The sequence below is a fragment of the Cydia fagiglandana genome, chromosome 25 (genome assembly GCF_963556715.1).
Source record: "Cydia fagiglandana chromosome 25, ilCydFagi1.1, whole genome shotgun sequence".
In the NCBI taxonomy this organism is placed as follows: domain Eukaryota; kingdom Metazoa; phylum Arthropoda; class Insecta; order Lepidoptera; family Tortricidae; genus Cydia; species Cydia fagiglandana.
Genome location: NC_085956.1, coordinates 3,130,307 through 3,145,227, shown reverse-complemented (window position 1 = coordinate 3,145,227; position 14,921 = coordinate 3,130,307). Strand labels below are relative to the sequence as shown.

Sequence of the window (14,921 nt, the reverse complement as noted above, 5' to 3'; positions counted from 1 at the left end):
CGTGTGTACTTTATTTTTTAATCCTTGTGGCTAGCCATAAGCCGCGCGAAACGCATACAGCGAGCCACGTCCGTCGGGCCCGACACTCCTAAGAGTGTCGGGCGAGTATGAGGGCGCCGGTTTTGGAACATACTGCGCGCCTCGTACGTCGGGCATAGCCCGACCTTCCCAAAACCTAGCGGCCATGTCTGTCCTGATCGTAACAGACGTTTCGTTAGGTAGTGAGTCTTCTGTACCTAGTACTATTATTTATTCTGTGTCTATACAAGAAAAGCTGTGTTCAATTTAATCTCATGATTCTTGAGAGTAGGTTCTTCAACTTAAATCATCGTTAGGGTGATCTTCTTGCCCTGACTTTTACCTTCATTTTTCTATTCCATGCGCTGTGGTGGACTTTATTTTCCAGGTTATTCACAGACGGTCTAGAACGCAAAATGACTAGTGTAATATTTTGCTAATAATATGTTCTATTCTGTGCTGTTTGGCCTTCGGCCATTTGAAGATAACTAACGAACCTAACCTACGCTAGTGATATAAAAAAATGGTCATTTTGCGTTCTAGACCGTCCGCGACTATACCCATTTTTCTAGTCCTTTACCCAGGTAATTGAATTACAGCCTATAGAAGTTGCAATAAGATTCAAAATGAACTAAATGGATAAATATTTTGTTACGATGTGTGTGGTCCGTTCCACTCGCCGGCACTTAGTACTTCGGTTACTAAGTGCCGGCGAGTCGAACGCTACAGAACCAGTCTAAAATGTGTCATCGAGATGCGTAACAAGGGCACGTTATCGGAAAACGCACGTGGTTTTTTGAGCGTTGGACTAGCCCGCGCTCAGGTGCCAAATTGCTCCCACCGCCGAAGTGCTGCCTGCTGCGCCGGCCGCCAGCGCTCGGGCTGGCGGGCGCTCGCGGTATCGCGGGGGATTTTACCTCGGGTGTGCGCTTCGCGGCGTAAATCCTCCTCGGTGATCTGCGCTGCGCTCCGCCGGTTTGCGCTGGCCTTAAGGCGGCGATTAATCTAATGAACGTGTTTGAAACTGGGCTTATAAAAATAAATATTAATTTTATGTTGAAAAGTAAATAAATACGTGAATTTATGAACTATGTTATCTAAATTACGGTTACAATTAATTAGGAAGTCCATCACAGTTATGAACTCTGGCAGTCTTGAATCATCATCATCTGGAGGTTCATTTTTGATTACATAATAATGTCGGTATTTAAGTACCTAAGCATAATACAAACTTACGCGAGCGGAGCCGCGGGCACTTCTAGTTCTATTTAATTGTGAACATTTAATAAAATAATTTTATTTGTTCCTAAGGTTGTTTTTGAGAATATCACGTGCTTTAAAAGTTAATTCAATGATATATCATCATTATCATCAAGAAATTGAAATAGCCAGCCAATACCATCGCAGTGGTCTGGTTTACGAGTATGTTGGTTTCATATGACGATTCTTATAGAAATGTATCTATCTAATAACAAGTATAACAATGTGCTTTTATTTCATTGATATTCTGTGCAAAACTATAACTCGGAAACGAAATAGAATTACCAGAAATGCCTTTGGTTTTTTTCAGTGAACGTTTATAATTATGAGGTGTTATAAGTCTTGTCAGTGGCTTTGATGAAATGAAATAGTAAACTTAAATATTGTAATATAATTATGAGTTTTTTTATTTCTTAACAAGGCCGATAAGTTATAAGTAGGTAACCATCACTTACTGACTTACTAAAGTATAATTTCATTAGATGTTTTTTAAAACCTTATTTTCAATAAAGTTCTAAAAATTAAGTTATAATGAATTAATTAATTTTATTTGCGGAATACAGGTTACATTGGGTTGGTATAAACATTCTATTTACAAGTTCTCCATATTCTACTTAGACAAGCATGCAAAAAAAATAAGTTCAAAAACTAAAACCCGACTACTGCAAATCGCGCTCTAAAAAGTATGAAACAAGATAGAATTCTTATCTAAAATGATCAAGCAGGAATTATTATAAATGTTACCATTTCTTTATATAAAAATACAACGTAATATAATTTACTGAATTTTTTATATATTTACAGAGATTCAGAGGATCGCCGTGGTCGTATGCCACGATTATAAACTTAAAAGTAATGTGGCATACGACCACGGCGATCCTCTGAATCTCTGTAAATATATAAAAAATTCAGTAAATTATATTACGTTGTATTTTTATATAAAGAAATGGTAACATTTATAATAATTCCTGCTTGATCATTTTAGATAAGAATTCTATCTTGTTTCATACTTTTTAGAGCGCGATTTGCAGTAGTCGGGTTTTAGTTTTTGAACTTATTTTTTATTTAATTAATTTTGGGGTCTTTTGCGAGGGCGTCCTCAGTACAGAAATGCACGCAGAGCGCCGCCTATATCGGGCTACGCCCGACTCCTTTAGTGCCTATGAGGGCGCCGATAGCGGCCGTCTTTGGAACGCGTACGTCGGGCTACGCCCGACTCTTTTAGTATGAGGGCGCCGAAGGCGCCCGGTTTTGGAACGCGTACGTCGGGTTACGCTCGACACTTTTAGTATGAGGACGCCGAAGGCGCCCGACTTTGGAACGCGTATGTCGGGCTACGCCCGACTCTTTTAGTATGAGGGCGCCGAAGGCGCCCGGCTTTGGAACGCGTATGTCGGGCTACGCCCGACTCTTTTAGTATGGGGGCGCCGAAGGCGCCCGGCTTTGGAACGCGTACGTCGGGCTACGCCCGACACTTTTAGTGTGAGGCTTTGGAACGCGTATGTCGGGCTACGCCCGACTCTTTTAGTATGAGGGCGCCGAAGGCGCCCGGCTTTGGAACGCGTACTTCGGGCTACGCCCGACTCTTTTAGTATGAGGGCGCCGAAGGCGCCCGGCTTTGGAACGCGTACGTCGGGTTACGCTCGACACTTTTAGTATGAGGGCACCGAAGGCGCCCAGCTTTGAAACGCGTGCGTCGGGCTACGCCCGACTCTTTTAGTATGAGGACGCCAAAGGCGCCCGGCTTTGGAACGTGTACGTCGGGCTACGCCCGACTCTTTTAGTATGAGGGCGCCGAAGGCGCCCGGCTTTGCTTCGCGTACGTCGGGCTCCGCCCGACTCATTTAGTATAAGGGCGCTGAAGGCGCCCGGCTTTGAAACGCGTACGTCGGGCTACGCCCGACACTTTTAGTATGAGCGCGGCTTTGCAACGCGTACGTCGGGCTCCGCCCAACTCTTTTAGTATGAGGGCGCTAAAGGCGCCCGGCTTTGGAACGCGTACGTCGGGCTATGCCCGACACTTTTAGTATGGGGGCGCCGAAGGCGCCTGGCTTTGCAACGCGTACGTCGGGCTCCGCCCGACTCTTTTAGTATGAGGGCGCCGAAGGCGCCCGGCTTTGGAACGCGTATGTCGGGCTACACCCGACTCTTTTAGTATGGGGGCGCCGCAGGTGCCCGGCTTTGGAACGCGTACGTCGGGCTCCGCCCGACTCTTTTAGTATGAGGGCGCCGAAGGCGCCCGGCTTTGGAACGCGTATGTCGGGCTGCGCCCGACTCTTCTAGTACTGCAACGCGTACGTCGGGCTATGCCCGACACGTTTAGTATGAGGGCGCCGAAGGCGAAATTTAGCAAGAGAAATATCTGTTTTTTCCGATATAATAAAGTTTTTTTTAATAATACAATGATGGTGGCAAACAGGAATACGGCCCGCCCGATGGTAAGTGGTAATCGTAGCCCATGGATGCCTGTGACGTCAGCAACAGTGATTTTACAATTCGTCGCACCTGTCACCGATGTGAAATTGGGGCCAGGACTTCTATACCTATTCACGTTATAATAAAATGTTGCAGGACATTAAAAAAACACCATGTATAGCGGCCAAACAAATTTCTTTTGCAAAAACCTTCTTGTATCGCCGTAGTCGCGTAACACGCGGATAGAATCCAGAGCGCTTGTAGATTCATAGTTCGAATCACCTAACTGATAAGTTCAAAAACTAAAACCCGACTACTGCAAATCGCGCTCTAAAAAGTATGAAACAAGATAGAATTCTTATCTAAAATGATCAAGCAGGAATTATTATAAATGTTACCATTTCTTTATATAAAAATACAACGTAATATAATTTACTGAATTTTTTATATATTTACAGAGATTCAGAGGATCGCCGTGGTCGTATGCCACGATTATAAACTTAAAAGTAATGTGGCATACGACCACGGCGATCCTCTGAATCTCTGTAAATATATAAAAAATTCAGTAAATTATATTACGTTGTATTTTTATATAAAGAAATGGTAACATTTATAATAATTCCTGCTTGATCATTTTAGATAAGAATTCTATCTTGTTTCATACTTTTTAGAGCGCGATTTGCAGTAGTCGGGTTTTAGTTTTTGAACTTATTTTTTATTTAATTAATTTTGGGGTCTTTTGCGAGGGCGTCCTCAGTACAGAAATGCACGCAGAGCGCCGCCTATATCGGGCTACGCCCGACTCCTTTAGTGCCTATGAGGGCGCCGATAGCGGCCGTCTTTGGAACGCGTACGTCGGGCTACGCCCGACTCTTTTAGTATGAGGGCGCCGAAGGCGCCCGGTTTTGGAACGCGTACGTCGGGTTACGCTCGACACTTTTAGTATGAGGACGCCGAAGGCGCCCGACTTTGGAACGCGTATGTCGGGCTACGCCCGACTCTTTTAGTATGAGGGCGCCGAAGGCGCCCGGCTTTGGAACGCGTATGTCGGGCTACGCCCGACTCTTTTAGTATGGGGGCGCCGAAGGCGCCCGGCTTTGGAACGCGTACGTCGGGCTACGCCCGACACTTTTAGTGTGAGGCTTTGGAACGCGTATGTCGGGCTACGCCCGACTCTTTTAGTATGAGGGCGCCGAAGGCGCCCGGCTTTGGAACGCGTACTTCGGGCTACGCCCGACTCTTTTAGTATGAGGGCGCCGAAGGCGCCCGGCTTTGGAACGCGTACGTCGGGTTACGCTCGACACTTTTAGTATGAGGGCACCGAAGGCGCCCAGCTTTGAAACGCGTGCGTCGGGCTACGCCCGACTCTTTTAGTATGAGGACGCCAAAGGCGCCCGGCTTTGGAACGTGTACGTCGGGCTACGCCCGACTCTTTTAGTATGAGGGCGCCGAAGGCGCCCGGCTTTGCTTCGCGTACGTCGGGCTCCGCCCGACTCATTTAGTATAAGGGCGCTGAAGGCGCCCGGCTTTGAAACGCGTACGTCGGGCTACGCCCGACACTTTTAGTATGAGCGCGGCTTTGCAACGCGTACGTCGGGCTCCGCCCAACTCTTTTAGTATGAGGGCGCTAAAGGCGCCCGGCTTTGGAACGCGTACGTCGGGCTATGCCCGACACTTTTAGTATGGGGGCGCCGAAGGCGCCTGGCTTTGCAACGCGTACGTCGGGCTCCGCCCGACTCTTTTAGTATGAGGGCGCCGAAGGCGCCCGGCTTTGGAACGCGTATGTCGGGCTACACCCGACTCTTTTAGTATGGGGGCGCCGCAGGTGCCCGGCTTTGGAACGCGTACGTCGGGCTCCGCCCGACTCTTTTAGTATGAGGGCGCCGAAGGCGCCCGGCTTTGGAACGCGTATGTCGGGCTGCGCCCGACTCTTCTAGTACTGCAACGCGTACGTCGGGCTATGCCCGACACGTTTAGTATGAGGGCGCCGAAGGCGAAATTTAGCAAGAGAAATATCTGTTTTTTCCGATATAATAAAGTTTTTTTTAATAATACAATGATGGTGGCAAACAGGAATACGGCCCGCCCGATGGTAAGTGGTAATCGTAGCCCATGGATGCCTGTGACGTCAGCAACAGTGATTTTACAATTCGTCGCACCTGTCACCGATGTGAAATTGGGGCCAGGACTTCTATACCTATTCACGTTATAATAAAATGTTGCAGGACATTAAAAAAACACCATGTATAGCGGCCAAACAAATTTCTTTTGCAAAAACCTTCTTGTATCGCCGTAGTCGCGTAACACGCGGATAGAATCCAGAGCGCTTGTAGATTCATAGTTCGAATCACCTAACTGAAAATTTAATGTTTTATCTGGCGCATGCAAGCAAAGCCGGGTGCAAAAGCTAACAATATTTATATATTTGAAATGTGCTAATTGAGCTCTTTACAATGATGTATAACACGTCATCATTACTTTATTTTATTTTTTTGGTTCGTGACTTTATGACCTGTAGAGGGCGCAGTGTTCATTTTTTTGTGACGCCATATAGCCTATAACCAGCGGACGATTAAGACGATTCGAATGACTCATCGTTTGTTAAATTATAATAAGTACTTTAGAAGTTATGAGGGAACAGATGAACATACATACATACATACATACATACATACATACCCACATACATACCGGTCAAAATCATAACCCTCCTTTTGCGTTGCCGTAGTCGGGTAAAAATTTAATGTTTTATCTGGCGCATGCAAGCAAAGCCGGGTGCAAAAGCTAACAATATTTATATATTTGAAATGTGCTAATTGAGCTCTTTACAATGATGTATAACACGTCATCATTACTTTATTTTATTTTTTTGGTTCGTGACTTTATGACCTGTAGAGGGCGCAGTGTTCATTTTTTTGTGACGCCATATAGCCTATAACCAGCGGACGATTAAGACGATTCGAATGACTCATCGTTTGTTAAATTATAATAAGTACTTTAGAAGTTATGAGGGAACAGATGAACATACATACATACATACATACATACATACATACCCACATACATACCGGTCAAAATCATAACCCTCCTTTTGCATTGCCGTAGTCGGGTAAAAAATAATCTGTATTTTGGTGGATTGTTAGTAAATTAATGATCCAACAAGATACAGAGACTTAGTCTATTTACAAGTCTTATCCTACAACATACCATTATTATGTATATACATTTTACATTAAAAAACTCATTAATAGTATACAAATCAATCAATCTAAGTCACATATCCAGGCATACAAACTCGTTTTAAACTGATCAAGAGGTAGATTTTTAGATGGTGTTTAGAAAAAATGTATTATAACAATTCGGAACACTTTGCCATTTCGCAATGAAGCAATAATGTAAATATAGATAAAATTAATTATTTAATTTGTATATCTGTAATAGGTTGAAAATGGAGACACTGTCTATAAAATAAGATCATTTATGTATACCCATTTATTTACAAATAAATATTTAATTTCATTTCAAGGAACGCTTTGCCAGTTTCAGTTCCTCAAAGGAGGCCAGTGGTTAATACCAAACTCGAAACAGCACCGTTAAAAAAACATTAGGGGTCATTGACCTGTCCCAGTGAATTGAGGTAGTGTGCGTGAACTGCGTTTGTGTGTAATGGGATAATTTGACAGAATCTGAAAATTTACCCTCCTCTACCCCCTCTTAAGATAATATAATTATTGCTTGTTGCTACTTGCTAGGCCGACATGAATACAGTATATTTGAAGTTAACCCTTTGACCGCCGTTGTCCGGTATAGAAGACAACGATAGAACGATACGCTGGCGCCGTCGTCTTGTATACAAGACACAAATTCAACCACTGAGTTAATGTGAAAATAATAACAATTGCAATTTCATTTACACTCGTGTTCATATTTAAAGTCTTTGTTTTTTCATTTATTTGCTTTTTAAGCCGCTATATAAATCCCTTCTTTTATAATAAGGCATTTAAAAAAATTGCTCCAATTTTCAACATTTTTCATGTTCCTCGTCGCCGTTGTCTTGTATAAAAGACAGCTAGGGATGGGAATGTTAACTCGATATGGGAATTTTTAAAGTAAATATAAAGTCAGAAATATGTTTTTATCTAAGTATTTGAACACTTGTTAATCGCCAATTTTTTTCAACGAATAGTAGGTAACTACTTACTAGAATACGTAGAACGAGAGTCAGATAGGCATAACTATATTTAAAGTTCAGGTAGCTTCTTTAGCTCTATAAAGTAGAGTCAGACAAGTAAATTTGCCATTGTAGATTGTGGACTATTTAATTGCAGAAGAGATAAATAAAAAAAATAATTGATGTTATTTTATAGCTTAGTGGGAAGGGATACACCGCAGCGACCGCTTCGCACAAGTGTGGTACAGGATCATACCTGTTTATCAGACTTTACTTTTATTGTTATAACATTGAAGTTAATGTGTAATTTTTTTATAACAAGTCGTTGAACGTTTTTTTGATAAGAGTTTACCTATAGATTAATGTAAACCAAACTGAAATTATAATGATCGATTCTAATTCCGGAATAATATCTTCACTCATAAAAAATTCAACCCACGTGTAATTTTCACTAAAACAGTTCCGGTATATTGACTTTATCGACACATGATGCGCAGCTTTAACGTTACGCCAATAAAGTTTACGTACCGACAAGCGCTTACGCCGTTGACCTAGAGACTATTATTAATTGATCCGCGCGGAAACAGTCCTTGTCGGTCTGCACTGCGGGCAGTCCATGGGCGCCGTTGTCTTGTATAAAAGACTTCTCGTACAGCCTAGTGCGGCGATATCACGTCTTGAATCGACATTGTTTAGTGGTTGTTTTTTATGTTAAATCCCTATATTTTAAACATTTTCGGGTGTAAAACATATGTTTAATTTTGGCAATTTGGAATGAAATTAAAACAGGATAAGAACAAAGCTAAATTAAAAAGATTTTTATTAAATATTGTAAATATCGATATCAATACAATACAAATACAATACAAATACTCTTTATTGCACACCTCAATAAAATAAGACAATACAAAAGAAAACAGAAATACAGGCAGAGGTAAACAACAGGCGGTCTTATCGCTAAAAAGCGATCTCTTCCAGACAACCTTTGGGTAGCGGAAATTAATAAATTATCACTATTTGCAATCCCTAAACTTTTTATTAGTTGTTTACTTAAAATTTGCTCTGGCGTGTGAGTGAGCGTCTTTGCGGACTAGGTCCGGCGGCCAAAAGGTTAAAGTTGAAGTCAATAATAACCACGCTATGGCGTGGTCCCACCGGGACCAGGAAACACGGGAAGCCGAAAGAAAGATGGACCGATGAAATAGTGGCTACAGCTGGCAAGGACTGGCCACAGAAGGCCAAGGATAGAAAAACTTGGCGAAAACTGGAGAAGGCGCTCAGCCAAACAGGGCCCAGGGGGGCAATTTTTGAAGTTCGACCGCTTGATTTCGCGTATTTCGTTCAATAATATCTCGAGTACATTGCATTTAAATTCTACTAATATAATTTAAAACGAGTGGTCAATACCACTTGACTCCCAATTTCTATCGGTCGTATTTCAAAAATTTGCATTTCGCCCTTTTCCACCGATTTCCGTGTGACGAAATCGAGCGAAATTCGAAAACGAACGAAACTAGAAATTCAAAAATCTGCCCCCTAGGGTCTTTACGAACAAACTTTTTTAAAACATACTTAATGATATTCCATACAACATACTTTAATCTCGTAGAGAATAGGGAATATTACGCCAAACTGCGTAGGTGGCGTCGCTCCCACAATAAGTCAAAATCTAACGGACTACCGCAAACGAAGAGTCGAAATGTTGTTATCTAACCTCTAAGAGTGATAGAGACCACTCTTGCATATTCGAGTGATAAAGAGGCAGGTAGCTGAAGTTCGATTTCGCGTTTCCCGGTAGGCCCTTTGTAAACAAACCGCCTTGATGTATCAATGTCATATTTGATTAATGATTGTCTGTGAAAACTTGTCAAAAACAGTTTAAGGTACAGTATGTATAAGTTACTCTATGGTATACTTATGTCACTAGTGTAATACTCCTTATTAATAAAGGCTTTTTAATTTATTTTATCTATTTATTTATTTTAAATGTACTCTAAACGTGTCGAGTGCTAAAACTTCATTTAACGTACATCGCATATTATGATTTTTTTAATTCTTAAAATATCTGATCTTAAGCAAGGCAAGAATAAGGCTTCGCTCCAGTATGGCTTCGTATGTGTGTGTTCAAATTGCTCTTTTGCGCGAACCGTTTTTTGCAGATTTCGCAAGAATAAGGCTTCGCTCCAGTATGGCTTAGTATGTGTGTGTTGAAACTGCCCTTATGCGCGAACCGTTTATTGCAGATTTCGCAAGAATAAGGCTTCGCTCCAGTATGGCTTAGTATGTGTCTGTTCAAATTGCTCTTTTGCGCGAACCGTTTTTTGCAGATTTCGCAAGAATAAGGCTTCGCTCCAGTATGGCTTCGCACGTGTGTGTTCAAAATGAACTTTCGCGTGAACCGTTTTTTGCAGATTTCGCAAGAATAAGGCTTCGCTCCAGTATGGCTTCGTATGTGTGTGTTCAAATTACCCTTTTGCGCGAACCGTTTTTTGCAGATTTCGCAAGAATAAGGCTTCGATCCAGTATGGCTTCGTATGTGTGTGATCAGAATGGACTTTCGCACGAACCGTTTTTTGCAGATTTCGCAAGAATAAGGCTTCGCTCCAGTATGACTTAATATGTGTGTGTTCAAATAGCTCTTATGCGCGAACCGTTTATTGCAGATTTCGCAAGAATAAGGCTTCGCTCCAGTATGGCTTAGTATGTGTGTGTTGAAACTGCCCTTACGCGCGAACCGTTTATTGCAGATTTCGCAAGAATAAGGCTTCGCTCCAGTATGGCTTAGTATGTGTCTGTTCAAATTGCTCTTTTGCGCGATCCGTTTTTTGCAGATTTCGCAAGAATAAGGCTTCGCTCCAGTATGGCTTAGTATGTGTGTGTTGAAACTGCCCTTATGCGCGAACCGTTTATTGCAGATTTCGCAAGAATAAGGCTTCGCTCCAGTATGGCTTAGTATGTGTGTGTTCAAATTGCCCTTGTGCGCGAACCGTTTTTTGCAGATTTCGCAAGAATAAGGCTTCGCTCCAGTATGGCTTAGTATGTGTGTGTTCAAATTGCCCTTGTGCGCGAACCGTTTTTTGCAGATTTCGCAAGAATAAGGCTTCGCTCCAGTATGGCTTAGTATGTGTACCTTCAAATTGCCCTTATGCGCGAACCGTTTTTTGCAGATTTCGCAAGAATAAGGCTTCGCTCCAGTATGGCTTAGTATGTGTGTGTTCAAACTGCCCTTGTGCGCGAACCGTCTTTTGCAGATTTCGCAAGAATAAGGCTTCGCTCCAGTATGGCTTAGTATGTGTGCCTTCAAATTGCCCTTATGCGCGAACCGTTTTTTGCAGACATAGCAAGAATAAGGCTTCGCTCCAGTATGGCTTAGTATGTGTTTGCTCAAAGAATCTTGTTCCGAATATTTCTTATCACACATCTTACAGGAGAACGGTTTTTCACCAGTGTGATACCGATTATGTCTCGTTAAATGAGAAGCTCGTGTATACCGCTTTCCACATATTCCACATGCGTATGGTGTCTCGTTCGTATGTGTTCGTTTGTGCGCATTGAATTTCCAGACACTTGCAAACTTCATATTACACAGCGCGCACGTATATATCGTCCCGCCTGTGTGAGTTCGCTTATGAATTCGAAATTTTTCCCATTGCCTAAAATGTTCCTTACAAATTTCACACGTAATACCCGTGTGGGTAACTTTGTGTATATTTAAAAACAGTATGTTCGAAAACTGTTTTTTACATATTTCGCACATATATGGTTTTTCACCTGTATGAACTTTTTTATGTTTGTTTAATAGTCGCACATCCTGAAACTGCTTGTTACACGGTTCGCTCGAATATGGCTTTACACCAGTATGAACACGTTCATGAATTTTCAAACAACCAGAAGTTTTAAACCGTTTTTCACATATGTTACACGAATAAGGCCTTTCGGCACTGTGAATTCGTTTATGTGTAATCAAATACATTTTTTGTGTAAATTGTATTCCACATGTCTCGCAGGAATAAGTTTTCTTACCTTCTTTATTACATTCATAGACCGTTGGCTCTGGTTTTATTATTTTAGAACTTGTTTGCGTGTGCGTGTTTTGTATATGACGAATCAAGTCATATTTGCGGCGAAATGTTTTTCTGCAAGTGTCACACACATATTCATCTATATCTGAGTTTTCATTCAAGATATTTATGCTTATTTTGTCTTGTGAAGTATTTGGTTCAATCGATCCAGCGTTAGTAGGTACATGTATATGGATTACAACATGTTTCATTAAACCCGCCTTCAAAGCGAACTTTTTGCCACAAAGATCGCATATAAACATCCTCTTACAGTCTCTAGCATATATATTTTCATTATCATTGTCTGTGCCACTAGTTGTTGTACGATTGTTAACGATACAGTCTCTAGCATATATGTTTTCAGTATCAGATTCCGTGTCAGTACGTGTTGTGTCGTTGCCGGCGAGCGCCTCGTGGTGTTGGAGGTGTTCGAGCCGCACGCAGCAGTCTCGGAGCGCGAGCGGAGAGTCTCCACTAAGGACGCGCTCCTGTAACGGCTTTTCTTCAAATACTGAAACCACATTGTTAAGTAATCGGTTAATTAACTCCGTATAAGTCTTAGGAAAACACGTGCCTCGGAAATCAAGAAAAAGTTATGTTCGAATAGTTGGCGCCACACCTTAGGCCTATAGTCGTGTAAATGGCGTTGGCGACACCGATAGATATTTAACAATTGTAACACATATCAGTGAAAGAACATGGGTCAGAGTCATATGGCGTTCTCAAAAAATAAAAAATCATTTATCCATATAATCTTTTCGATACTTTTATACATTTTCATTTCAGTTTTAATCCTGTGTTGATAGATGGCAGTAAATTTACTGTGACTACAAAATATAAAACAAAGCCGCTTCCCACTGTCTGTCTGTCCCTGTATGCTTAGATCTTTAAAACTACGCAACGGATTTCGATGCGGTTTTTTAATAGATATAGTGATTCAAGAGGAAGGTTTGTGTATAATTTGTTAACCCGTGCGAAGCCGGGGCGGGTCGCTAGGTATCACTATATGAGGCCTGCTGCAGCCATTTTTGAATTTTATCAAGAACTTACCGTAATCAGCGACAACAGGCCGGCTGCCTTCTTGCTGCACACTAGACGTGTGAATGTGGGTCATGACATGCTTCAATAAATCAGAGTTCAGAGAAAACTTCTTGCCACAAAGATCACACACCGGATCAGTCACACTCTCACAGTCAACTTTAGTGTACATTTCATCTTCAGAATAAGGTTCACTGTCAGTGTGAGTGGTGTCTTGTATGGTGTGCTTGGCAGGGGCTCCGTAGTGGAGGCGCTCGAGCCTTACGCAGCAGTCCTTCAGTGCCGGCTGTGAGGTGTGCTCCTGAGACTCCTGCAGGCAAACATCCTCGTCAGCTAGCGCCCAGTCTGCTCAGAATAAAACCATGAAGTTAGAAGACTGACTGAAGACTAGGTTGATTTGTGTAAGAACACAAATCAACCTAGTCCCTGTTAGGCCTGTGTACAGTCGCCACCAGATATATCGGACAATAGAGGCGTGTTCGGATATTTGTCAGCGTCTTGATGAGCGCTCCGATATATCTGATGGCGACTGTACTAGACAAAAATAGATAAACAGATACATATACGTATATAGTTACATAACAGAGGATTTTCAGGAACAAATATTCATGTTTAAATTTTTTTAATATATTTACATAATTGGTTTAAGCCAAAAAATTTGGTTAACCACACAATATTTTTGGCTTAAGTTAGTACGACTTATGACTTAGGACAGAACAAATTCGATTACATAACTGGTATTGACATTTGTTATATAACTTATATAAAATTACCTATTTACTGGTTCTTGAAAAATTTTAGTATTGACTATCTCACAAATACATACAACTCAGGATAACTTACCGAGGGCTACCAGAGAAACATCTGGCCGATGTGGATGCTCCGGCCCCAGCACTAACTCATCCTTTACGACGTGGTCAGCGTATAGGTCTGCCAGCATGGCCGCCTCACTCATTCCATACTCTACGCTCTCTGACAATGAAGGCTCTTCCTTCACATGCTCTGATCCGAGCACAAACTCATCCTTTACATCATGGTCAGTATCCACACCAGCCAGCATGGTTGACTCGCTCATGCCAGTCATGCCACACTCCATGCCGTCTGAACACAGTGCCTCCTCCTTTAGCTCATCAGCGAGCTTTTCTGCCTCGCTTACACCATAGCTTGTGCTGTCCGAACATAAGGGTTTGTGTTCGGTGCACAGGCTAGCCGGCAATGCTGCCTTACTCATGCTGCATTCCTCACTTTCCGAGCATGAGGACTCCTCTTTAATTTGTTCCGCACACTGTGTCTCCATCTGACAGTCAGAATGCTGCATATAGTCTGTCTGCTCCTTAATGTGCACTGCCAAGTTAAAAAGCATTTAAATTAGACGAGTAAGTATTACATTTCTGCCCAAAAATATGTATACTTGTAAAATTTCGGAAAAAAGGTTAAAATTGAAATGCAAGATTTTATTTCATAGTTTGTTACAAGTGAAACTAATTCCGTTAGCTAAGGTCTCCATTTAAGCTTGGGCAAAAATGGTTTCTTATGTACAGTTCTCCTCTACAGGTCGCATTTCTCAACAGATTTTTGTGAAATTTTGTGAGCAGGTTCAATGATTAAATCAATTTATTAAATAAGGTAAGTAATATATGCAAAAATTGTAAATTAATAGTAGTTTATGTGACTGCTACATAATGAAAGGCATTAAAATACGAGTGTGGGTTTATGAAACGAATGAAATGAGTTTCATAATAGTATCACACGAGTGTTTTAATGCCTAATTATGTACAGTTACATACACTGCTTTATCTACACACATATTATAAACTTTCTATGATATATTCACTAACTTCATATTACAGCCGACTTTGCTCTCTGGCGGAACTCGCGGATATGAGATGGCGTCTCCCAAATATCTTTATCCCACATTTTACACGAAACATTTGTTATAGTTCCTTTAAAAACAACAA

The 14,921-nt window shown here is 41.8% G+C and overlaps 1 protein-coding gene across 1 annotated transcript; it reads right to left on the bottom strand.

The window, feature by feature from the left end:
• Nucleotides 1–8,712: 8,712 nt before the first annotated feature.
• On the bottom strand, nucleotides 8,713–14,326 carry LOC134676798 (zinc finger protein 493-like). Its single transcript, XM_063535180.1, has 4 exons — nucleotides 13,807–14,326; nucleotides 12,976–13,308; nucleotides 10,719–12,436; nucleotides 8,713–10,670 (listed from the first exon to the last, which is right to left on the bottom strand). The coding sequence occupies exons 1-4, from the start codon at nucleotides 14,324–14,326 to the stop codon at nucleotides 9,936–9,938; spliced, it is 3,306 nt and encodes a 1,101-aa protein (XP_063391250.1). The 3' UTR covers nucleotides 8,713–9,935.
• Nucleotides 14,327–14,921: the final 595 nt, after the last annotated feature.